Raw genomic sequence first — 24,388 nt, 5'->3', positions numbered from 1 at the left:
ATTTGAGACCCCTGTACCAAGTCTGCCTACTATGTTATTAAAGACAAGACCATTGATAGAATATAGCATCCTTTGGTCCTTCTTGAGGAAGTTGGGATAAAGGTACTGGTGGAATAGAACTGTAGCCATTCTTCTCAGAGAATGACTCTTTTGAAGGCTACAAATAACTCTTTTATCAATTTGCATCATTACATCGTCTGGATACACTGATATATTTATTTCGGCATTAAAATTACACATAATGATCTGTTTGTGCAGTTATTACTAATGGAATAATGTTGCCTGCTTTTTGTCTCTTTAATTGCAGAAGCTAAGCTGTCTATCCTTTCTCTGTTTCTTTTCCTTGGGAGAGAAACTGAACACTTAGCAGCAGTTTAGGTCTGATATTCAATTTATTATTGGGAAACCTTGATATTAAATAGCAATGCTAGCCAAGCCTTTAGTCCATAAGGCTTAATTCAGCTAACTCACTTGATACGGGTATTTCTTTTTTTCTTTTCTTTTTTTTTTTCTTTTGGAGACAGGGTCTTGCTCTGTTGCCCAGGCCAAAGGGCAGGGGCTCAATCATAGCTCACTGCATCCTCAACATCCCAGGATCAAGTGAACCTCCCACCTCAGCCCCCTGAGTAGCTGGGACTACAGACATGTGCCACCATGCCAAGTTCTTTTTTTTTTTAAGTGGAGATGGAGTCTGGTCTCAAACTCCTGACCTCAAGTGATCCTCCCTCCTCGACCTCCCAAAGTGCTGGGATTACAGACATGAGACACTGTACCCAGCCTGGATATTTCTTCTTCTTCTTCTTCTTCTTCTTCTTTTTTTTTTTTTTTTTTTTGAGATGGAGTCACGCTCTGTCGCCCGGGCTGGAATGCAGTGGCGCAATCTCGGCTCACTGCAAGCTCCACCTCCCAGGTTCACACCATTCTTCTGCCTCAGCCTCCCAAGTAGCTGGGACTACAGGCGCCTGCCACCACGCCCGACTAATTTTTTATGTTTTTTTTTAGTAGAGACAGGGTTTCACCGTGTTAGCCAGGATGGTCTTGATCTCGTGATCCTCCCACCTCGGCCTCCCAAAATGCTGGGATTACAGGCATGAGCCACCGCATCTGGCCCTTTTTTTTTTTTTTTAAGACACATTTATTCAGTGTCATGATCAGACTGTTACATTTAGCAATCAACAGCATGAGTACCAAAAAAAATCTACATTAAAATCCTTTGTTGGAATGCTTTACGTTTTCCACAGAACAAAAACTAAAATAACCTGTTATGCAATTAGTCACAAATACAGTCCTCGAGTTTTTTGCCCATACACGTGAGTATTTGTCTAAAACATGTCTTCTTTGTAGCAGGTGGGCCTTGCCACCACTCTGCTTGGCTGAGTTCACAACTCTGTTGTAACCTGTAGCTTCCCTGTCACTTCTCTGGCTCTCCTCTCCTTTTAAGCTTTGTTTGCTGGAAGTAATTAAAATCTTCTACCGCTGCTGTAGCTACTGCTGTTACTGGAACCACCATAGCCACCTTGGTTTCATGGTTTGGGAAAGTACTGTCCTCCACCACCATAGCCGCCAGAGCTTCTGCCTCCAAAGTTTCCTCCCTTCATGGGTCCAAAACTTGAAGACTGTTGTAATTACCGGAATCATTGTAGCTTCCACCACCTTCCAAAATTGCTTCCATCAGTACCAAATCCATTATAGCCATCTCCACTGCCACCATATCCACCATCACCATGGTTGCCGCCAAAGCCACCACAACCACTGAAGTTTCCTCCATGACCAAAGTTGTCATTCCTACCGAAATCACCTTCACGACCACCACCAAAGTTTCCAGAACCACTTCGACCTCTCTGGCTGGATGAAGTACTAGCCATCTCTTGCTTTGACAGGGCTTTCCTAACTTCACAATTGTGGCCATTCACAGTATGGTATTCTGAATGACAGTCTTATCCACAGAGTCATGGCCGTCAAAGGTTACAAAGGCAAGGCCCCTTTTCTTGCCACTGCCTTAGTCAATTGTGATTTCAATCACTTCAGTTTTTCCTTACTGTTCAAAATAATCTCGCAGGTGATGTTCTTCAGTGTCTACTTTAATGCCACCAACAAATATCTTTTTCACAGTTAAGTAGGCACCAGGTCTTTGAGAATCTTCTCTTGAGACAGCTCTCTTTGGTTCCACAACTCTTCCATCCACTTTGTGTGGCCTTGCATTCATGGCTGTGTCCACCTCCTCCACAGTGGCATATGTGACAAACCCAAGCCCCTGGAGTGCTTGGTGTTGGAATCTCTCATTACTACACAGTCCGAGAGCATTCCCCATTGCTCGGCATGGCTTCTCATGCTCTCATCAGTTGTTTCAAAGCTCAACCCTCCCATGAAGAGCTTCCTCAGTTGTTCGGGCTCTTTAGGAGACTCTGACTTAGGACGGCAGGGAAAAGAGAGACTTTAACGATGCTTCCTTGGTGTGTCCACAGACAGAAAGGACTAAGCTGACAAACATAGCATGGTATTTCTTAATTCAAGATTATTTTGAACTAAATCCCATCTGTATTCTTTCTGCTTCCCCTACTTTGGAAACTATCAGGTATATGATTTTGAAATTAATTTTATGATAAGCAGCTAATGTATATTATTTTAATTAATAGGATCAGCTAAGAAAAAAGCTGCTTTAGATAATGTTTTATTAGCATGTTCAAATACATGTATTTCAATTCTATATCTGTTAACATTCTGTGTATTAGAAGTTAATTTAGATTTTTAAGTTTTCACATTTTATGAACTAATTATTAATTGGATAACCTTTGGTTCATAGTATTGATATTTCATAATTGGCCTAGAGACACTTTTTAAAAGACTGAGCTTTTCCAGTATATATCACAAGTTACAAAACATTCATACTCTTTGACCTAGTAATCTTCTTCTAGAAATATGTTCACGTTTGTATAGGAAAATGTTTATGAGATTATTTATAATAATGGAATATTGTAAACAGCCTCCATTTCTAACAATTGAAGAATAGTTGGTACCACCATATGCTATCATATAATGCAAGTGTTTAAATCATGTTTTAAAAGAATATTAATTATTTATTCCATCAATATGTGTAAGTAACTGTGTCGGGCCCTTTGTTAGGTGCTGGGGGTGTTTCAGAGAGGAAAGAGTGTTCCTGAAGAACAGGGGCTGGGAAGTAGGAGAGGTATAGCCACTCTACCTGGGACAGAGAATTGGTAGGTCTGGTGGGTCCATTCTGAAAGAGAGTCTGCGGAGTCCTTTTGATTTAGCCAGGTAGCGTGAAACCCCTGCTGTGTTGTAGGCTCTAGGAGGATACAAAATGGATGAGGCTATTTTTCCCTTTATGTAATTCATAGCTGAATGAGAGGGTGTGGGGAAGGAGGTGGTGAGGGTAGTTGCAGAAAAAAGTGAAACTGTAAGTCTGTGCAAATCAAATTGTTAGGGGAGGAGAGAAGAGGGAATTTATTTGGGCTTCTACCTTCTTGGAAGAGGAGGTATTTGAATTGAAGGACAGAAGAAGAGCTATGTTTCTTGATCAGTGACTGTGTGGCAGGCATTTTAGATACATCTTATTTGCTTTCCAAGTGGGTAAATGGAAGTTCTGAGAGGTGAGGTTACTTGCCCAAAGTCTAAGGTCTAGCAGCTAAGGAAGTGGTAAAGCCAGGATTCCGACCTGGACCTAGCTGACCCCGAGTCTGTGCTCTTAATTACTGTTCAGTGTACATCAGCAATGATATGAGGGACCAGATTGTGAAGGGCACTAAATGCCATCTAAGGAGTTGGAATGCTAGCACTAGGCCATCATATGTTTCTACATGACTGGCATGGTCTGTGATTTGAGAAAAATCACATTGGTGGCAGTAAGGAAAGAAAGATTTGGAGAGAGAAGGATTTTTAAAAATAAAGAGATAGTTGGAGATTGTTGCAGTGGTCTCACTGACGGATGATGAAGCTGATGAAGCCTGAACTGGGGCATTGGCAATAAGCATGGGAATGAGAGAGATTTGGGAGACATTTCAGAGACATTTGGATGGTAGAGTGTGAGACAGAAAGAGGAATTAGGATTCCTAGCTTGCATGATGAGTAGATGATGAAAGCCTTAGTTGAGATAGAGTATATAGAATGACAGACATGCCAGTGAAGAAGAAATCGGTGTTGGATATGTTAAATTTCAGATTCTAACTGCATTTGCAAAGCCATCAGGTCAGGGAGAGGCTGTGGGATATGAAGTTGAGTCTGGTTGGTCCTCATGAGTTGCATTTGTGCTGAGAAAGTTTTGCTATAGGAAGTACTTTTCTATTTGTTCTCAAACCTGCCTTGGGGGCATTTCCTGATTTAGGAGCTGCTCTGGAGAATGTTGTTCAACTTCAAATTGTCAGCTGATTGTCAATTTATTACCTTTTTTTTCTTTTTCTTTTCCCTTTTCTTTTTCTGTTTCTGTTTCTGTTTCTTTTTCTGTTTTTTTTTTTGTTTTGTTTTTGTTTTTTTTTAAGACAAGAGTCTCGCTCCATCCCAGGCTGGAGTGCAGTGGCATGATCTCGGCTCACCGCAACCTCTGCCTCCCGGGTTCAAGCAATTCTCCTGCCTCAGCCTCTCGAGTAGCTGGGACTACAGGCACATGCCACCATGCCCGGCTAATTTTTTGTATTTTAATAGAGACGGGGTCTCACCATATTGCCCAGGCTGGTCTCAAACTCCTGAGCTCAAGCAATCCATCTGTCTCGGCCTCCCAAAGTGCTAGGATTACGGCCCTGAGCCACTGCGCGTTGCCCTTTTCTTTTTCTTTGATAAAAATTATTTAACCTGCCATAGTAAGGTATCTGAGTTATATTTTCTTTTTTTTTTTTCTTTCTTCCTTTGAGACAGTCTCACTCTGTCACCCAAGTTGGAGTGCAGTGGCATGATCTCGGCTCACAGCAACGTCTTCCTTTTGGGTTCAGGCAATTCTCGTGTCTCAGCCTCTGGGTTAGCTGGGACTATAGGCACATGCCACCATGCCTGGCTAATTTTTGTATTTTTAATATATTTAGTATTTTTGTATTTTACCATGTTGGCCAGGCTGGTCTGGACTCCTGACCTCAGGTGGTCTGCCCGCCTTGGCCTCCCAAAGTGCTGGAATTGTAGGCGTGAGCCACCATGCCCAGCCCTGAGTTATATTTTCCTTCTTTTCTTTCTTTCTTTTTTTTTTTTTTTTTTGAGTTATATTTCAACTTACTTTTTCCAACAGCCTGTCACAGCACATAGTATGTTCTTAATGATGCTTACCTTATGCCTTAACATAGGCTACACTTTCAAAATCCATCCTCTCTTTCCTTCACTTAAAACTTTTAAGCCCTGAATGGTACTCTTATTCTTTGTATCTCCTTTTTAGTTTATAATATTTATAATTTTGTTCCTAATTGTAAAAGTAATACATGTATATTATAGAAAATACAGAAAACTATAAACCAGAAAATTAAAATCACTGATAATCCCGTGTCTCAGAGGGAACTCCTAGTCACCTTTTGGTGTATTGGCATAGTCAGTAAATACAATAAGCATCTTTTTCTTGGGTAAGAAAAAGGATGAAAGGGTACATTTTTGTATCTAAGAGGCCTTCACTAGCCCCCTTTAGCCTGAGTTGCTTCTGGGCTCTCTTGACAGACTGGACTTTCCCCTTCTTAAAGCTTTCGTGACATTGTACAGTGAGACCTTCAGCAGAACAGTTTGGTGAGGGTCTGGTCTGCGTTGTATGTCAGCGGACTTTGTTTTCGGAGCCCAGCATGATGTTTCAGCTGGTGTGTGTTGAATGCATGAGAGAATGAGGAACATAAAGCTAAGCCAGTTTCCCTGTGGCAACACTTTCTCTGTGTTGCCCCCTTCCCTGTGCTCTAAATATGCCGCCATTTCCCCGGTCCTGTGTGGTGGAACACATAGATTTGCCATGCACTGAAACTGTAGGATACAATCTTTGTTTATTGCTAGTTGCTTTTTCATATTTAGACATCTTTGGAATATTGCTTGCCTTGATGTGTGATGAATACTTTTAATCCTTCGATCACCATTTTTTAAAATAAGTTAATTACATTTTATTATGTTGATGGATTATTTTATGTTTTAGATGATTCCTTCTAAATACTGTAACATAGGGACTATTAGAGCTAACTGCCACCACCCTGAGCTTTTTCAGAAGACAGTCTCCTTATTAAAAAATATGTAATTTCAGTGTGCAAGGCACTTTTCCCATCATCAGTTCCTCAAGATGGAATTAGAAGATTAAAAAGATATAAAGTGCTTCATTCATTTAATAAGCATCTATCATGTTTATTCCAACAGTTTTTGCCCCACTTTCTATTTTACTATGAAATAGAGGATAGTGAAGAGTACTCTACTCTTTAGGGTAAATAGAGAAGAGTACTCTATGGTACTCATATGAGTACCATATAACTATCTGTCCTCGTTTCGTAAACAGTGGTTACTGCCCTTCAGTCAACTCACAGTGGCAGGGTTTCCTGGAGTCTCCGTCTTCTAACTGCTCTCCTCGAGCAGCTCCTCAGGCAAAGCTTTCCTGAGGTTTGTGGGGAAAAGAAGAGGGAGATGATTTTCAAGCCTTCAAGAGTAGGAATTGATTACATTTAGAATGAGTCCAGGGAAAGAAGGCATTGGTGTTTACAGTAGGGCCTTTGGAGTCAGGCTGACAGGTTTGAATCTTGGCTCTTCCACCTTGGTTATTGGATGTTGAGCAGATGACTGTAGCCTTATAAGCCTTGGTTTTCTCAGCTATAATGCAAAGATTACGCCAGGTTGTGGTCACTCACGCCTGTAATCCCAGCATTTTGGGAGGCCAAGGCGGGCGGATCATTTGAGGTCAGGAGTTCGAGACCAGCCTGGCCAACATGGCAAAACCTTGTCTCTACTAAAAATACAGAAAGTAGCTGGGTGTGGTGGCATGTGCCTGCAATCTCAGCTACTTGGGTAGCTGAGGCCCAAGAATTGCTTGAACCTGGGAGGTGGAGGTTGCATTGAACTGAGATTGTGCCACTGCACTCCAGTCTGGGCAACAGAGCAAGACTCTTTCTCAAAAAAAAAAAAGGTTATGATAGAACCCTATTTCTTAGAGTTATTGTATGAATTAAATGATATAATTAGGCAAACATTTAGCAGAGTTTACTTAACAGCTCTCAGTAAATGCTAGTCCCCCTCACCCCCGCTTTTTTTTTTTTTTGAGACAGAGTTTCGCTCTTGTTGCCCAGGCTGGAGTTCAGTGGCGCCATCTCGGCTCACTGCAACTTCCGCCTTCCAGTTTCAAGTGATTCTCCTCCCTCAGCCTCCTCAGTAGCTGGGATTACAGGTGACTGCCACCACACCCGGCTAATTTTTGTATTTTTAGTAGAGACAGGGTTTCACCGTGTTGTCCAGGCTGGTCTCGAACTCCTGACCCCAGGTGATCCACTCGCCTTTTCCTCCCAAAGTGCTGGGATTGCAGGCGTGAGCCACTGCACCTGGCCTAAATGCTAGCTCTTGTTACAATAATCAATATTACTAGGGTTCCTGCAGTACCTGTTCTTGGCCTCATGTGACCTTGTAGTAGGCTTGAGTAATAGAAATGGGTCTAATTTCAACACAGAGGCCCTTTCTGGCATCTGCTGTGCATTTCTAAAGCACCTACAGTTTATGAAGGACATTCACATTTGTCATCTTGTTGAGTCTTCATATCTTGAGATATTGTGATCCCTATAGCTCCTTAGTTCTAGTGCTTCAGGAGGAAGAGGAATAAACAGAAATAAAAAGAGAGAGCAGTGACAAGCAACTGATCTTGGTCTGAAAAGGAGGGTAATATGAGGGCTATCAACCCACTCCAGAAAGATTCCCACTGTTTGCATTGTAACCCTTTACCTGCCTGACCAGGCCAAAACACTTGTTATTTAGTGAAGTCTTTGTTAGCCATTGAAATTATTATTTAAGAGCTGAAAACCATGCAAGGGAATGTGTGTGTGCCCACATGTGATTGCGTACGAGAGAGAAAAAGAGTGCACATGTGCAAGAGAGCGCAAGTGTGGGTGCATGCATTATGTAGGATAATTATATTTTTACTAGTTGCTTTATAACATACAGATGAGACTGAGGGAAAAAAAATCAGTCGATCTAATGATGGATGCTGGATTATATGCAAAGTGGAATTACTCTAAAAATGTTTTTTAAACTGACTTCATTTATTTCCTTTCCCTGTACTGACCTTTTTCACCTCAGAATGGTAGAATTATAGAGTTAAAGATGGAACCACATAATTGGTCAAGTCCCTCCACTTTCATCTATGACCAGGAAATGGACCCATAGAGGAAGGGCAAGAGGGATGGAGAAAACTAACATTATTCAGTTCCTGCCATGTGTCCTGGCAGGCACTTGAGTCATTCATACATTCATTCTGTAGTTCAACAGATTTTTTCCTCAGGGTCTTCTGTGTGCCAGGCACAGGGCCAGGCATTATGTATGGAACAGTAAACAAAGCAGACATTAACATTGCTCTCATGGAAGTTCAGAGGAAACTTCGTGGCAAAAGCATACACTAAAGATGTACATAAATAAATCATCTCAATTGTGAAGCGCTCTAAAGGAAATGAACAGGATATGTGTGAGAGAATAACTGTAAAAGGAGTGTTAACAGTGACAGCTGAGCCCTGTATAATAATAATTAATAATAAGTAATAATAATTATCATAAGGGTCTTATGATAGGTAGGTCCTACCATTCTCCTCCTCTTACATATGAAGAAACAGAAGCATAGAGAGATTAAGTAACCTCCCAAGGGCACACGTTAGAGGATGAGGAGTCACACATGCAAAGCCATGAAAAAGAGCCTCTTTAGATACAGTGAACAGCACCTGCTAAGCCCTGGGAAGTGGGAAATGCAAGCAAGGTACACACAGGCACACATGCTGGTATATTGAGAGTGCTTCCAGAAGGCCAGTGTAGCCGAAGTCTGATGAGCAGGTGGGGGAGTGGCAGTGGATGATGTTAAAGAGGTAGACGGGGCCAGATCATGCCATGCTTTGTTGGATGTTGCAAGGAGTTTGGATTTTGTTCACAGTGTTTGGGAGCCACTCGTCGAAGGAATTTAAACAGGATATAGTATGATCAAATCTGAGTTTAAAAAACAGATCTAACTTGTGTGTAGAGAACAAATCAGATAAAGCAAAAGTACTGTAGGATAATTTGGGACCTGTTACAATAGTTCAGGTGAGACCTGATGGCAATTTTGGTGGCAGTGGAAATGGAGAGAAGTGAGATGGTTTTGAAATACGTATTTTTCACTTTTTTTCTTAAGATAAAACATTACATAAAATTTACCATTTTACCCATTTTAAAGTGTACACTTCTGTGGTATTTAATATATTAACAATGTTATGAACTGTTACTGCCAATTTCAGCACATTACCATCACCCCCAAAAGAAACCTCATACCTCCCAATTTCCCACCCCTGTCATCTTCTGCCAATCACTAATCTATTTTCTGTCTCTACGGATTTGCCTGTTCTGAACAGTTCATATAAATGGGTTCATACAGTAGTGGCTTTTCATGTCTGGTTTCCTTCTCTTAGCATGTTTTCATGGTGCATCCATGTTGTGTGTATCAGTACTTCTTTCTTTCTCATGGCTGAATAATATTCTATTGTATGGATTTTGTTTATCCATTCATTAGTTAGTGGGCATTTGGGTGGTTTTCATTCTTTGGCTATTATAAATAATGCTGCTGTGAACATTTGTCCAGGTTTTAATGTGAGCATATGTTTCTAGTTCTCTGGAGTATATACCTAGGAATGGAATCGCTTGGTCATATGATAATTCTATGTTTCATTTTGAGAAACTGCTGAACATTTTCACAGTGACTGCATCATTCCCACTGACAGTGTCTGAGGATTCCAGTTTCTCCATATCCTCACAAATCCTTGCTATTTTTAGGGATTTTGGGTTGTTGTTTGGAGTTTTTGCTTTTTTTAAATTATAGCCACCCTAGTGGGTAAGAAGTAATTTACATTATGTTTAATGATATGGAACAATTTTCATGTGTTTATTGGTCATTTGTATATCTTCTTTGGAGAAATGTCTGTTCAAATCTTTGCCCATTAAAAAATGTTGTCTTCTTGTTGAGTTATAAGACTTCTTAACATATTCTAGATAGTAGAGCCTTACCAGATGTATGATTTGTGAATATTTTCTGCCTTTCTTTTGATTATCTTTTTACTATCTTAATAGTATTCTTAAGGCACAAAAGTTGTTCTTGTTTGTTTGTTTTTGTTTTGAGTGGAGTCTCACTCTGTCGCCCAGGCTGGAGTGCAGTGGCATGATGTTGGCTCATTTCAACATCTGCCTCCCAGATTCAAGCAATTCTCCTACCTCAGCCTCCCCAGCAGCTGGCACTACAGGCGCCCGCCACCAAGCCTGGCTAATTTTTGTATTTTTAGTAGAGAGGGGGTTTCACCATGTTGGCCAGGTTGGTCTCAAACTCCTGACCTCAAGTGATCTGCCTACCTTGGCCTCCCAAAGTGCTGGGATTACAGGTGTGAGCCACTGTGCCTGGCCTAGGCACAAAAGTTTTTAATTTTAATGAAGTTCAATTTATTTCTTTTGTTGTTTATGCTTTTGGTGTCATATTAAAGAAATCATTGCCTAATCCAAAGTCATGAAGATTTACACCTGTTTCCTTTTAAGAATTTTATAGTTTTGCCTGTTATATCTAGATCTTTGATTTATTTTGAATTGATATTTGTATGTGGTATGAGGCAGGAGCCCAAATTCATTCTTTTGCATCTGGCTATCCACTTGTCCCAGCATCATTTGTTGAAAAGACTATACTTTCCCCATTGAAATGTATTTTTGAAGTAGATATGTTAGAACTTCCTAATAGAGTAGATAGGCAGTGTGAGGGAGGAAGAAGCATCAAGACTGTTGAGATGAGCAGCTGGCTTAGTGGTGGCAGCACATATTATTAAAATAAGGGGGGCTGTTGTTGTGACTTGGGATAGGAGGGAGTGAGGGACAATCAAGTGTTCTGATTTGAACTCGTTTTCTGTGACACTTTTCTATATACTCTGTGTAGTGAACATATTGCATGGGTGGGAAGGAAGACTGAGCCAGCGTGCAAGCCTTCTGTGAGGGAGGGGAATGGCCAGAAGGTTGGCGGATAACAGAAACACAAAAGGAGGGGGAGAGGATAGTGTTGTTGGATGGCCTGGGTCTCAAAAGAACAAGGATTTTTTCATGAAAGAGAAAGTACTAGATTGGAAGTGTTAGCGGGACAAGGATACCTACTCTTGCGTGCCTTGAGGGTGCAGGGATTATTTAAAAAAAAAAAAAAAAGCAGTCCTCTTTTAACAGGACAGCAGAGGAGGCAGTATCGTCAACAGCAGGTTCAGTGAAGTCCAAGAGGTAGAGGAAATGGTTTTAAAAAGCAGCTGAGGATTTATGGGTGTTTGCTGATTAGCACAGGAGCTCTGGAGGGCAGAGTGGAACACACAGGCGGGAGGAGTGGCAGGTGTGTGTTTGAGGGAGTGGGAATATATTCAGCAGTGTGGGGATGGTAGTTAGGGCGATAATGGAGGACCAAAGGGCCCTTGAACCTGTGTGGTACTGAAGGAAACAGATGTACTGTGTAGTGGAACTAGCCCCCATAGTCTTTGAGAAGGCAAGCACTTGTTTCAGCGCTGCGGGCCTAAATCCTCCCTGGGAGAGTATGGCAGCTTCCCAGGCAGCTCATCTCATTGTCTCAAGGAGGGACGAGGCAGTTGCCAGAGAGGCACCTAGTGCTAAGGTCCAAGGACACACTGAGTTAGTAGCCTAGCCAGCCTCCTAACACCAAACACCAATTCTGCTCACCACGCTTATTTGTTACTCTTAGTTGTAGTGCCCATTTACCTTCCTGCTGGCAGATCCCAATCCATTAGTTTATTAGAAAATGAAAATTTAAGGAAAAAAACATCCTTGAAACTCGACAGTGTTTCCACTTTGGGACCATTCCACGCTCACAGCAGGTCTGTATAGCAAGGATGAAAAATGGCTGTGCATAGGGTCTGTATAACTGTGGCAGTGTGCTTTGCTCTTACGTGTGTGCTCTGTCCACAGGGTCATGTAGGTACAACGGCAACCAAGAAGATCGATGTCTACCTCCCTCTGCACTCGAGCCAGGACAGACTGCTGCCAATGACCGTGGTGACAATGGCCAGCGCCAGGGTGCAGGACCTGATTGGGCTCATATGCTGGCAGTACACAAGCGAAGGACGGGAGCCGAAGCTCAAGTAATCCATTCTCTTTTTGGCTGCTCTAGTTTCTCGCGGTCTCTTGGCCACCCAAGGTGTCTTCTGGGCTGGTCAGTCCTTCTAGGCATTGGCCTGGAACCACACACCTCTGCACTGATCCAGCTCTGGGTGCTCACCAGGTCTTGCGCCTGTGCATCTCAGAGAATCAGCTCGCAAAATAAACTTAGAAGTTTGTGAATTATAGACACGAGAACATGGAGTTTTAGTAATTTCCAAACCCTTTTATGATCCCTGCTAATAAAGCAACCTGGAAGGGAATGGGAGGGGATTGATGTTTGTGGAACACCAACTATGCATTGGGCACTGGGCTGGGCACTTCATAGCTGGTATCTGGAATCTCGTTTGATCCTCCCAGCTCCCTGAGAGGCGAGGGTAATGATCCTCATTCTGCAGCGGTGGAAGCTCAGGTTCAGAGCTGTTACTGGCTGAAGGTTGCACAGTGAGAGATGGCAGAGTCAGGATTTGATTCCAGGTCTGTTTGATGCCAAGGTTTTTGCATTATTTCCTTCTGCCTTCTATAGAACCTTTGGTCTGAATTTTAGTTTTCTTTATCAGTTAATGGCTCTAATTTTCTCTCAGTCACTAGGCTCTGTTCTTCATTAAATAATTATATTTAAAATGTAGTGCTTGAAAGTAGGCTCTCTATGCCTCTACATTATAATTTGAACTTTAAAGTGCTTTGCTACATTGCCTCTCCCCTACTTGAATTTCTTCTGACAGGCATTCTCTTCTAGTTTTACATGTTCTTTCCAGCAGTAGTATTTAGAACACAGCAAAATGTAGTAGATGCCTTCATTTTAAAATTTGACTCTCAGCTGGGCGCAGGGGCTCACACCTGTAATCCCAGCACTTTGGAAGGCCGAGGTGGGTGGATCACCTGAGGTTAGGAGTTTGAGACCAGCCTGGCCAACATAGTGAAACCCTTTCTCTACTGAAATACAAAAATTAGCCAGACATGGTGGCGACCGTCTGTAATCCCAGCTACTCACGAGGCTGAGGCAGGAGAATCGCTTGAGAATCACTGCGGAAGTTGCAGTGAGCCGAGATCGCGCCGCTGCACTCCAGCCTGGTGACAGAGTGAGACTCCGTGTCAAAAAAAAAAAAAAAGGCCGGGCGCGGTGGCTCAAGCCTGTAATCCCAGCACTTTGGGAGGCCGAGACGGGCGGATCACGAGGTCAGGAGATCGAGACCATCCTGGCTAACACGGTGAAACCCCGTCTCTACTAAAAATACAAAAAAAAAACTAGCCGGGCGAGGTGGCGGGCGCCTGTAGTCCCAGCTACTCAGGAGGCTGAGGCAGGAGAATGGCGCAAACCCGGGAGGCGGAGCTTGCAGTGAGCTGAGATCCGGCCACTGCACTCCAGCCCGGGTTACAGAGCAAGACTCCGTCTCAAAAAAAAAAAAAAAAAAAAAAAAAGGAGGGAGATGTTCTCTTCCCCTCTCACATTTTCGGAGTTAGCATGATCCAGTCCAGTAGTTAGTTGTTTTTATTTTTCTTTAGGTATATTAAATTTCTTTAGGTAAATTAAATATGACACATAAAATCATTTTTTCAAATTCTTATTGACATCGCCCTCCACTTTGCCTGAATGGGTTGTGGACACAAAGCTCTGGTGGCAGAGAAAGCCTTTCAGCAAGATGCCACCTAGGCTTAGAAAATGGTTCAGTCAGCACCACTCCTCAAGGGTGAGCTGTGAGGTCCTCCTTTTTCTGCATGAAGTGGGAACAAGGAAACAGGAAAAGGTGTCACAGAACTGATGACTTTATAGATGTTGTCTGATGTAATTTTTTATTTTTTTTATTTTTTATTTTTTTTGAGATGAAGTCTCGCTCTGTCGCCCGAGCTGGAGTGCAGTGGCCGGATCTCAGCTCACTGCAAGCTCCGCCTCCTGGGTTTACGCCATTCTCCTGCCTCAGCCTCCCGAGTAGCTGGGACTACAGGCGCCCGCCACCTCGCCCAGCTAGTTTTTTGTATTTTTTTTAGTAGAGACGGGGTTGCACCGTGTTAGCCAGGATGGTCTCGACCTCCTGACCTCGTGGTCCGCCCGTCTCGGCCTCCCAAAGTGCTGGGATCACAGGTTTGAGCCACTGCGCCTGGCCTTTTTTTTTTTTTTTTTTTTTTTTTTGAGACAGAGTCTCGCTCTGTCGCCCAGCCAGGCTGGAGTGCAGTGGCACGATCTTGGCTCGCTGCACGGTCTGCCTCCCGGGTTCACGCCATTTTCCTTCCTCAGCCTCCCGAGTAGCTGGGACTATAGGCACCCGCCACCATGCCCGGCTAATTTTTTGTATTTTTAGTAGAGACGGGGTTTCACCGTGTTAGCCAGGATGGTCTCTATCTCATGACCTCGTGATCTGCCTGCCTCGGCCTCCCAGAGTGCTGGGATTACCAGCGTGAGCCACCGCACCCGGCCTTTGATGTGATTCTTAAAACATTACTTAGGGCAGGCACTGAAATCAAGAGAGGAGCTTGCCCAGGGTTACACAGCTAGTAAGTAACAGAGATAGGAGATAGGAGTTGAACTGTGATGTACATTTTATAGATGAGGAAACTAAACTTAGAGAGGCTAAGTAGCTTTCTTAAATCACACAGTAAGTGGTAGAATTAGTATTAAAACCAACAATCTCTGACTCCAGAGTTCCATATCTTCACTATCACATTATCCTCTCCGCCATGGAACTCTGATATAGGTGAAATGAAAATATTTATTGAGTTTGTACTTACTGCGGTCACTGTGCTAGTTCTGGAAATACAGAAGTGAAAGAGGCAGTTCCTGCCATCAGGGAGCTTTCTGTTTAAGGTGAATAGATAATAACAACACAATACAATTACATGTAAAATCAGGTGCTTACAAGGACATCTAACCCCACATTTGGGGTGAAAATGGCGTCGTGAAAATCTCCCTTGATTAAATGACATCTCAACTGAAACCTGAGGGAGCAGTAGGAAAAAGTCACGTAGACAGGTTGAGAGGAGGGCATTCCAACAGAGGGAAAAGCATGGTTATGATGCACCTTTAAGTTCGTGCTTTAAATTATATATTCTGCTCCAAATACATAATTAGTAAATGAAATGCTATTAACATATTTGTACTTTAATAGCAAGATAAGCATCCTGGTGGACTAGAAATAGAACCAACTACAGAAACAGGCAGAGAGTGCTAGGAGTCCATTATTTAGGATATTATTGTCCTGAGAGCATGCTGTGGATGAGTTTACCAGTGTATGAAATACTGATTTTTCTCAAGCTTCAGGGCAGCTAGTCAGGGCATGGGTGATGATCAGAGCCCTCAGCCAGTCATTCCTGGTAAAGAAACAGTCTCATCCATCTAGCTGTGTACTGTGCAAATGTTATTTTCTCCATATGTCATGGTGTCAAAAAGAGTGGGAAATACTATGTGAGGGTATGGGACCAAAGGAACTGCATCCCTGGATGGGGACGAGAGGAAATGACAGAAACTAGAAGCTGGGGTGAGACTGTCATACCTATGAAAAGAAGCTGAACAAGGTTGCTTGGGTCTGTGTTTCTGGGGTGCCGGGGAATAGAGAGAGCAGTGCAACCAGGACCTGACTGTGGCATGGCTGGGTTTATGTTACCCTCGTATTACAGGAACCTTGAGCTGTCAGTGTAAGACCTGATTCTGGTCTGGAGGCCTCTGTTTGGATGAGAGTAGAGGGTGGTGGCAATATGTGTAAAAGCACTGACAGTGAGTAGAGAGAGAGAGCAAGCAAGGGTTCTTATTCCAGAAGAGCTCAGCAAATTAAAATTCCAAAGCACACAAGGATAGCTAGTACCAAGAAACACAGACAATCAGGAGATTAATTTGGGAACAGAATATAGTAAAGCAATCTGAAAATTAATTTCAAATAAATATGTTTAAGATCACCAAACAGATGAAGGAAGGAATAACATTCATGGTTAACTTTTAGGAAATTATGAAACAAAAGCAGGCAAATTTGAATTTAGAAAAGAACCAATTAAAAGTACAGTACTGGAAATATAAAATATAATTATTAATACAATTGTATTAAATTAAAACATTACTTAGGGCAGGCACTGAAATCAAGAGAGGAACTTGCCCAGGGTTACACAGCTAGTTGTGTACACAGCTAATTGTGTTAATAATTGTATTAATACAATACAATTGGGATAAACTCTAGACTGGTCACAGTTCAAGAGAGAATGAGTTGAAAGACAGTTGATACTGAGGAATTCAACCTAGGAAATAGTACAAAGAGATAAAGAGGTACAAAGAATGAAAGATAAGAGAGATGGAGGAAAGATTCAAAGGCTCCCACGTGTGAAGTGGAGAAGGAAGGGAATAGCAGAGAAGCAATATTTGAAGAGATAATGCCAAAGAATTTCACAGAACTGATGACAGATATGAGTGGGTTTGATGTTAAAAAACACATGTTAATTAAATGGCGGAAGAAGAGACTTTTTTTTTTTTTTTTTTTTTTTAACGGTCCTGGACCAATTGAACTTCTATAAGCTGAAAAAAACCCAACCTAAATCACATATCTTGTATTAATTAAAAATCACAACTTAAATGTAAAATGTAGGAAAAAAACAGGAGAAAACCTAGTGCAAGTTAGATTTCATTAAAATTAAAAATAGTTACTCTGCAAAAGACCCTGTTAAGAGGATGAAAGGACAAGCTACACACTGGAAGGAAATATTTGTAAACCACGTATCTGGCTAAAGACATATGTAGAATATGTAAAGAACTGAAAACAGTGAAAAGTTTAGACGGTTGATCAGAAAGTGGGCAAAGGCGTAAACAGGCCTATCACTGAAGAGGATATACATGCAGATGGCAGATGAGCACGTGAAAAGATGCTCAGCAACATTCGCCATCAGGAAAATGCAAATGAAAACCACACGCTATTAGAACGGCTGAAATAAAAAATAGTGATGACACCAATTGCTGGCAAGGATGTAGAGAAACTGTATCATTTCTGTTGATAATGTAAAATGGTATAGTAATTCTCGAAAATACTTCGGCAGTTTCTTATAAAGCTAAACATTAATTTACCATACAACCCAGCAATTGCCCTCTTAGGCATTTATTCCAGAGCAGTGAAAACTTATATTCACATAAAAACCTGTATACAAATGTTTATATCAGCCTTATTTGTACTTAAAACTGGAAACAACCTAAATGTCCTTCAGCAGGTAAATGGTTAAACATTGTGGTACATCCATACCAAGTAATACTACTATCAAGAGAAAAGGAACAAACCGTTTTCATGCATGCAGTGACTTGGGTGGGTTCACGTAGTGCAAAAAGCCAATCTCTAAAAGTTTCATGTCACCCGATTCCATTTATGTAACATCCTCAAAATGACAAAAGTATAGAGATGGAGAACAATTGAGTGGTTGCCAGAGGACAGGCACAGTGTTAGGGAGGTAGTCCACCTATAAACGGGTGGTGAAAAAGAGCTGCTCTGTCATGATGGAACAGTTTTGTATCCTGGTGATGATTACACAAATATATACATGTAATCCAGTGTGTGGAACTACAGGACACACACACAAGTACATGTAAAAACTGGCGAAAAGTGAGTAATGTCTATAGTCTTTTTTTTGTGTATATATACTGTAAATTCTAGGGTACATGTGCACACCATGCAGGTTTGTTACATATGTGTACATGTGCCATGTTGGTTTGCTGCACCCATTAACTCGTCATTTACAATAGGTATTTCACTTAATGCCATCCCTCCTCCTCACCCTATGCCACGACAGGCCCCAGTGTGTGATGTTCCCTGCCCTGTGTCCAAGTGTCCTCATTGTTCAGTTCCCACCTATGAGTGAGAACATGCAGTGTTTAGATTTCTGTCCTTGTGATAGTTTGCTCGGAATGATGGTTTCCAGCTTTATCCATATCCCTACAAAGGACATGAACTCATCCTTTTTTATGGCTGCATAGTATTCCATGGTGTATATGTGCCACATTTTCTTAATCCAATCTATCATTGATGGACATTTGGGTTGATTCCAAGTCTTTGCTATTGTGAATAGTGCCACAGTAAACATACGTGTGCATGTGTCTTTATAGTAGCATGATTTATAATCCTTTGGGTATATACCCAGTAATGGGATTGCTGGGTCAAATGGTATTTCTAGTTCTAGATCCTTGAGGAATTGCCACACTGTCTTCCACAATGGTTGAATTAGTTTACACTCCCACCAATAGTGTAAAAGCATTCCTATTTCTCCACATCCTCTCCAGCACCTGTTGTTTCCTGAGTAATGTCTATAGACTTAACAGTATTGCACCAGTGTCAATTTCCCTGGTGTTGATACTGGACTACAATTATGTCACCACTGGGGAAATCTGAGTGAAAGATTCAGGGGACTCTATGCACCATTTTCCCAACTTCCTGTGAGACTATAATCATTTCAAAAATAAAAATTTAAAAAACAGACCGGGCATGGTGGCTCATGCCTGTAATCCCAGCACTTTAGGAGGCTGAGGTGGGAGGATCACTTAAGGTCAGGAGTTCAAGACCAGCTTGGCCAACGTAGTGAAACCCTGTCTCTGCTAAAAATACAAAAATTAGCTGCATATGGTGGCACGTGCCTGTAGTCCAAACTACCCAGGAGGCTGAGGCAGGAGAATTGCTTGAACCCGAGAGGTGAAGGTTGCAGTGAGCTGAAATCATGCCACTGCACTCCAACCTGGGCAACAGAGTGAGACTCCGTCTCAAGAAAACAAAACAAGCAAAGAACAACAATAACAAAATCAAACAGTCCTTTTTTTTTTTTTTAAGCACTTTCCATGTGCCAAACAGCAGAAATAAATGCTCATTCATACCTGGATACATTGTAGTGAAACTGGAGAGTATCAAGGGTATAGAGGAAGTGCAGGTTGTAAAGGTTACCAGAGAGATGACAAATATTCCTGACAAAGGAACCACAGCAGGACTAACAACAGATTCTGTATCAGCCACAGAAGATGCTAGAAGTCATTGGTATGCCTTCAGAGTGCTGAGGAAAAATAATTATAACCCCATTTTATGATGATTTTTCAAGGCATTTATTGACGAAGACCATGAGATTTTACCACACATGTTCTTTCATTTAAAGTAGCTGGTTCTTAAACTTTTTGGTCATGTGACCACTTTATACTCTTAAAAATTATTGAGGACCCCAAAGATCTTTTGTTTATATGAGTAATACCTGTCAATATTTATCATAGTAGAAATTAATTCTGAGAAAAGTTTAAAATATTTTTTAATTTAAAATAGGCCAGGCATGGTGACTCACGCCTATAATGCTAGCACTTCGGGAGGCCCAGGAGAGCAAATCACTTGAGGTCAGGAGTTCAAGACCAGCCTGGCCAACCTGGTGAAACCCCGTCTCTATTAAAAATACAAAAATTAGCTGGGTGTGGTGGTGCCTGTAATCCCAGCTACTTGGGAGACTGAGGTGAGAGAATCACTTGAACCCAGGAGGCGCAGGTTGTAGTGAGCTGAGATCGCACCATTGTACTCCAGCTTGGGCGACAGAGCGAGACTCTGTCTCCTAAAGATAAAATAAGTTAATAAATATGTTGCATGTTCACAAATATTTTTATTTTAAAAACTATATTTTCCAAAATGAAAAAAAATTTCATGAGAAAAGTGGCATTATTTTATATTTTTATAAATTTCTTTACTGTTTGTCTCACTAGAAGGTAGCTGCTCTGTATTTAATGCATTGCATCATGCTGCTTTGGCTAAGTGTATAGGAAGAAGTTGTGGCCTCAGAGTTGTAATGTGGAGTCTGAGACTCCTATCGGTGAACTTTTTATATTTATTCTGTTCCATTAAAATCTGTTGGTCGAGTTAACACTTTGAATGAATCTTTTACCCATGCATAATTTTGTAACATCATATATTAATCATTTGGAAAATCATTGAGTTATGCAGATCTTTCAGAATGTCACATTTGATTATGCAGTATCAAAAATTCACATTTGGCCGGGTGTGGTGGCTCATGCCTGTAATCCCAGCACTTTGGGAGGCCGAGGTGGGTGGATCATGAGGTCAAGAGTTTGAGACCAACCTGACTGACATGGTGAAACCCTATCTCTACTAAAAATCCAAAAATTAGCTGGGCTTGGTGGCGCTTGCCTGTAATCCCAGCTACTCAGGAGGCTGAGGCTGGAGAATCACTTGAACCCGGGAGGTGGAGGTCGCAGTGAGCTGAGATCACGCCACTCCACTCCAGCCTAGGTGACAGAGCAAGACTTCGTCTCAAAAAAAAAAAAATTACATTTATTGATATTACCGCCAATCTTATCAAGAAAATCTGAGCATTGGGAAGCTATGAAGCTTACAGTGGTGGACATATGAAAATTCTTAATTTTACTTACAGGCTCAAATTTTATAGTTGATAGTAAACGTAGTCCATTGTTTTCCTTGAAGTGACTGACTAACTTCTATGATTTTCAAAAAATGGTAATCAGATACCCAAACCTGATTAACCGTAACTTATCAATTGTTCTTTTAGGTTAAAATGTTATTTCCTGGAGAAAGTGGTTAGTCCAGCTTGCACACATGCTTTTTCTCTCAAGACAGTGGTCACACTTAACGATGCAGAAGTACCTTAAGTGTGTGGTTCCATTTCTTGTACAGAATGTTAAAAGGTGTATAAGGGCTGAAATTGAATAAAAGTAATCATTTTTTGCTGCTGCTTGAAGAACATTAGGTGGAATTGGACTTTATGGTATTACTTTTTTGCTATTCATCTCAGTGAAGAATTCAGTGACTACCAGTGCAGTTTGGTGCCATTGCCTTGACTTGTAAGGTGCCAGTAATTTTGCCCACAATTGCTTCTGCACTGTCAGTGTAAATGTCAGCCCAGTGAAAAAGGCAAACGATGTTTTAGTGGTATTATGAAATTATTTTTTGCCTTAGGGACCTCTAGAGGTCCACATACCATGCTCTGATAACCGCTGGTTTAAAGAACCGCTTCAGGAGTCCTTCAGCAAGAAAGAAGCTGGACACTGAGGAAAGGAATTTGTTGCAAGAAATAGTGGTGCACAAAGAAATTCATAAAATATGTTGGTTAATCTGGTTAACTACTAACTATAAAGTAAAACTTCGATAGTAATTTGTGTGTATGTTTTAAAATGTGATCTGAACTTTTAGACGACTGTATTATGGAAGATGGGAGGGAAGAGTTCAGTGGGTAACTAAAGCATCCTGAGCTTGTGTTCAGATTAAGAGAATAGAATGACTTTATAACTTTAGATACATGAATATATAAGTGAAACTTAGGAGAATGTTAGCCACACATTTTATTAAACATTTAAGAGTAACTACTAAAGAAGAAAAAATCCTATAGCTTTCTAAATAGTAAAGGGAAAAATAGGGAATAAAAGTGTATCAATTCAACAGAAGGTAAGGAAGAAGAATAAAAAGCAGAGAAAAGAGGCAAGAAACAACACAAAGTAAGATGTAGATTTGTCCAAATACATAATTAATTGCAATAAATACAAACTACTCACCTATTAGAAGATAATTTATGAAATTTAACAATTTTTTAGTGTTATACTGTTCACCATATACCTAAAATAAAATGACACAGAGTTACCCCTCCCCTCCCTCCCTAGTTCCTTCCCAGTCCAAAAGCTGTCAGGTGGCTATTCTGTCTTGTCCTTTCCCATTGGCCAGAGCCTTCAATTTCACTTGGCCAAGGGAGATGGAGATTGAGGGGAGCGTTTGGAAGTAACTCAAATAGTAGAATTTAAGGCAAAAGCATACCAATACAGATATTTTGGTAAACTATGTAATGAAATAAAGAATAATCCACTAAGATAATAGGTCTGACTGTGAACACATCTATAACAGTCTCAAAATATTAAGGGAATTATAAAGAGGCATTGAATAATGTATAATTAAAACAGGACATTTCAGTACCTTCCTATCAGACACTGATGAACAAAGCAAACCCAAAATTGCTAAGGATAAGGAAGATTCAAACAATGTAATTAACAATTTCTTTACATGTAGAATTCTAAAAACAAAATAAGAGATTATCTCTTGTACTAATTTGTAAACCTCTGAAGTTCAGAGATGACATCTTATTTATATTCCACGTTGACATTTTTAAATAGTTGTTCCATATTTCGAATTACACAGTTACATCAAATTTAAACTGTGGTCTTTTGAAATTTTTTACAATTCTTGGTGACATTGGATTTCTCAGGTTTGTTTGGTGTAATACAGTCTATAAAGTGAATCCCTGGGATCTCCTCCTGTCAGGCAGTGTAATGTGAGGTATTTTCTTTCTAGCCTGTTTGTACTTAGTGTTGGAATAGATCCTTATTTGGTCTTTTCCAGTGGGTTGGCCCTGTGAAAGAGCTTTTCATTCACAGAGGGGGAATTGCTGGATGCACGTGAAGAGTGGCCCACCAATTTCAGCCTGGTTGTCAAGAAAACCATTTAAGAATATTGTTCTCGGGCTGGGCACATTCGTTCATGCCTGTAATCCCAACACTTTGGGAGGCCAAGGCAGGTGGATCACCTGAGGTCAGAAGTTCAAGACCATCCTGGTCAACATGGTGAAACTCTGTCTCTACAAAATATACAAAAATTAGCCAGGGGTGGTGGCGGGCACCTGTAATCCCAGCTACTTGGGAGGCCAAGGCAGGAGAATCACTTGAACCTGGGAGGTGGAGGTTGCAGTGAGCCAAGAGCACACCATTGCACTCCAGCCTGGGCAACAAGAGCAAAACTTTGTCTCAGAAAAAAAAAAAGAATATTTTTCTCCTGTTGCTGTGCCTTGTAAACTGTCTATAGTAGTAGACTTTGGCCCCAGTGAAGGAATGGAGAATTTGGCAGGAATTCTTGGCCTCCTTTACTCTTAGGTCTGTTAACTCTTGAGCAAGATTGGAATATGGTATTTAGGCATATTTCCTGCTTGTTTCGATGCACTGATTTTGGGGAAAACATTTGGAAGAAACTAACTGAAATAATTTCAATCTCTAAATGGTCAAATTTTAAAATTTAGACTTTGTTATTCTTGTTTATTGAATTTTGATCAGAAAATGTGGACTATAAAATTTTTCCCTAAGAGATTTATGTATATTTGGATGCTTACTATACTATAATTTTTTGGTAACTATTCCATGGTTTCTGGAAATAATTATTCTCTATAGGTTATAGACCTCAATATATACTTATTAAGTCAATATTAATTATTTCTATTATCTTAGGGTTTTTGATTATTTGGTCTATGGATGATTAAGAGAAATACATTAAAGTTGCCATTTTCTTGTGTGTTTATGTTAACTTTTCCTAATATTCCAAGAGTTTACACTTTATATATTTCAGTTCACATAAAGATTGATGTGTTTTATATCTTTATTATCAGTTCTACTTCAGTATAAACTGGTCTTATTTGTTCTGTTTATGATTGTGTCTTGCCTGTTTGCTTCATTTCAGCAATCTGAGCTTTTTTTTTTCCTGCTCTTCTTTGCTCTTTCTTCAGTCTTTTACTTTTGCTTCTGTTTTAGATATGTTAATAATTTTGTGAGGTTTTTATTTTTTGACTCATATAAGTGATTTTCATTTTATAAAGACTATCTTTTTTTAATGCTTTGTTTTTAAAAAAATTTTTAATAGACTATTTTTTAGAGCAGTTTTAGGTTTACAGAAAATTTGCACAGAAAATACAGTGAGTTCCCATATATATCCTTCCAATCCCTCATTTTACTCCTGTTACTAATATCTTACATTAGTGTGGTACCTTTGTTAAAGTTGATGAACCAATATTATTACTGTTAACAAAAGTCAGTAGTTGTACATTAGGGTTCACTCTTGTGCAGCTCTAATGGTTGTATCACACAGAATAGCTTCACTGCCCTAAAAATGTCCTGTGCTCCATCTATTTACCCCTACCCACCACTGCTGGCAACCACTGGCTTTTTTTCTGTCTCTATAGTATTGCGTTTTACAGAATGCCATCTAGTTGGAATCATACCATATGTAGCCTTTTCAGACTAGCTTTTTTCACTTAGCAGTATGCATTTAAGGTTCCTTTGTGTGGTAACACTTATTTCTCACTATTGTTAAGTAATATTCGACTGCATGGATTTACC

The 24,388-nt window shown here is 40.7% G+C and overlaps 1 protein-coding gene and 1 pseudogene across 8 annotated transcripts in view; one reads left to right on the top strand and one right to left on the bottom strand.

The window, feature by feature from the left end:
- LOC105463925 (MAPK associated protein 1) overlaps positions 1-24,388 on the top strand; it is a 270,742-nt gene that overhangs the window by 110,430 nt on the left and 135,924 nt on the right. For all 8 annotated transcript variants that reach the window (XM_011711358.2, XM_011711357.3, XM_011711356.3 and 5 more), the window contains one exon: positions 12,103-12,275. In XM_011711358.2, the coding sequence (XP_011709660.1) occupies positions 12,103-12,275 (173 nt within the window). The remainder of the gene's footprint in view (positions 1-12,102; positions 12,276-24,388) is intronic.
- Positions 1,461-3,992, bottom strand: LOC139358276 (heterogeneous nuclear ribonucleoprotein A1-like; annotated as a pseudogene).

This window comes from Macaca nemestrina, chromosome 14, assembly GCF_043159975.1.
Source record: "Macaca nemestrina isolate mMacNem1 chromosome 14, mMacNem.hap1, whole genome shotgun sequence".
Lineage (NCBI taxonomy): Eukaryota > Metazoa > Chordata > Mammalia > Primates > Cercopithecidae > Macaca > Macaca nemestrina.
Note: the sequence above shows the minus strand (reverse complement) of the source record. Positions and strands in the feature narration are given on the sequence as shown.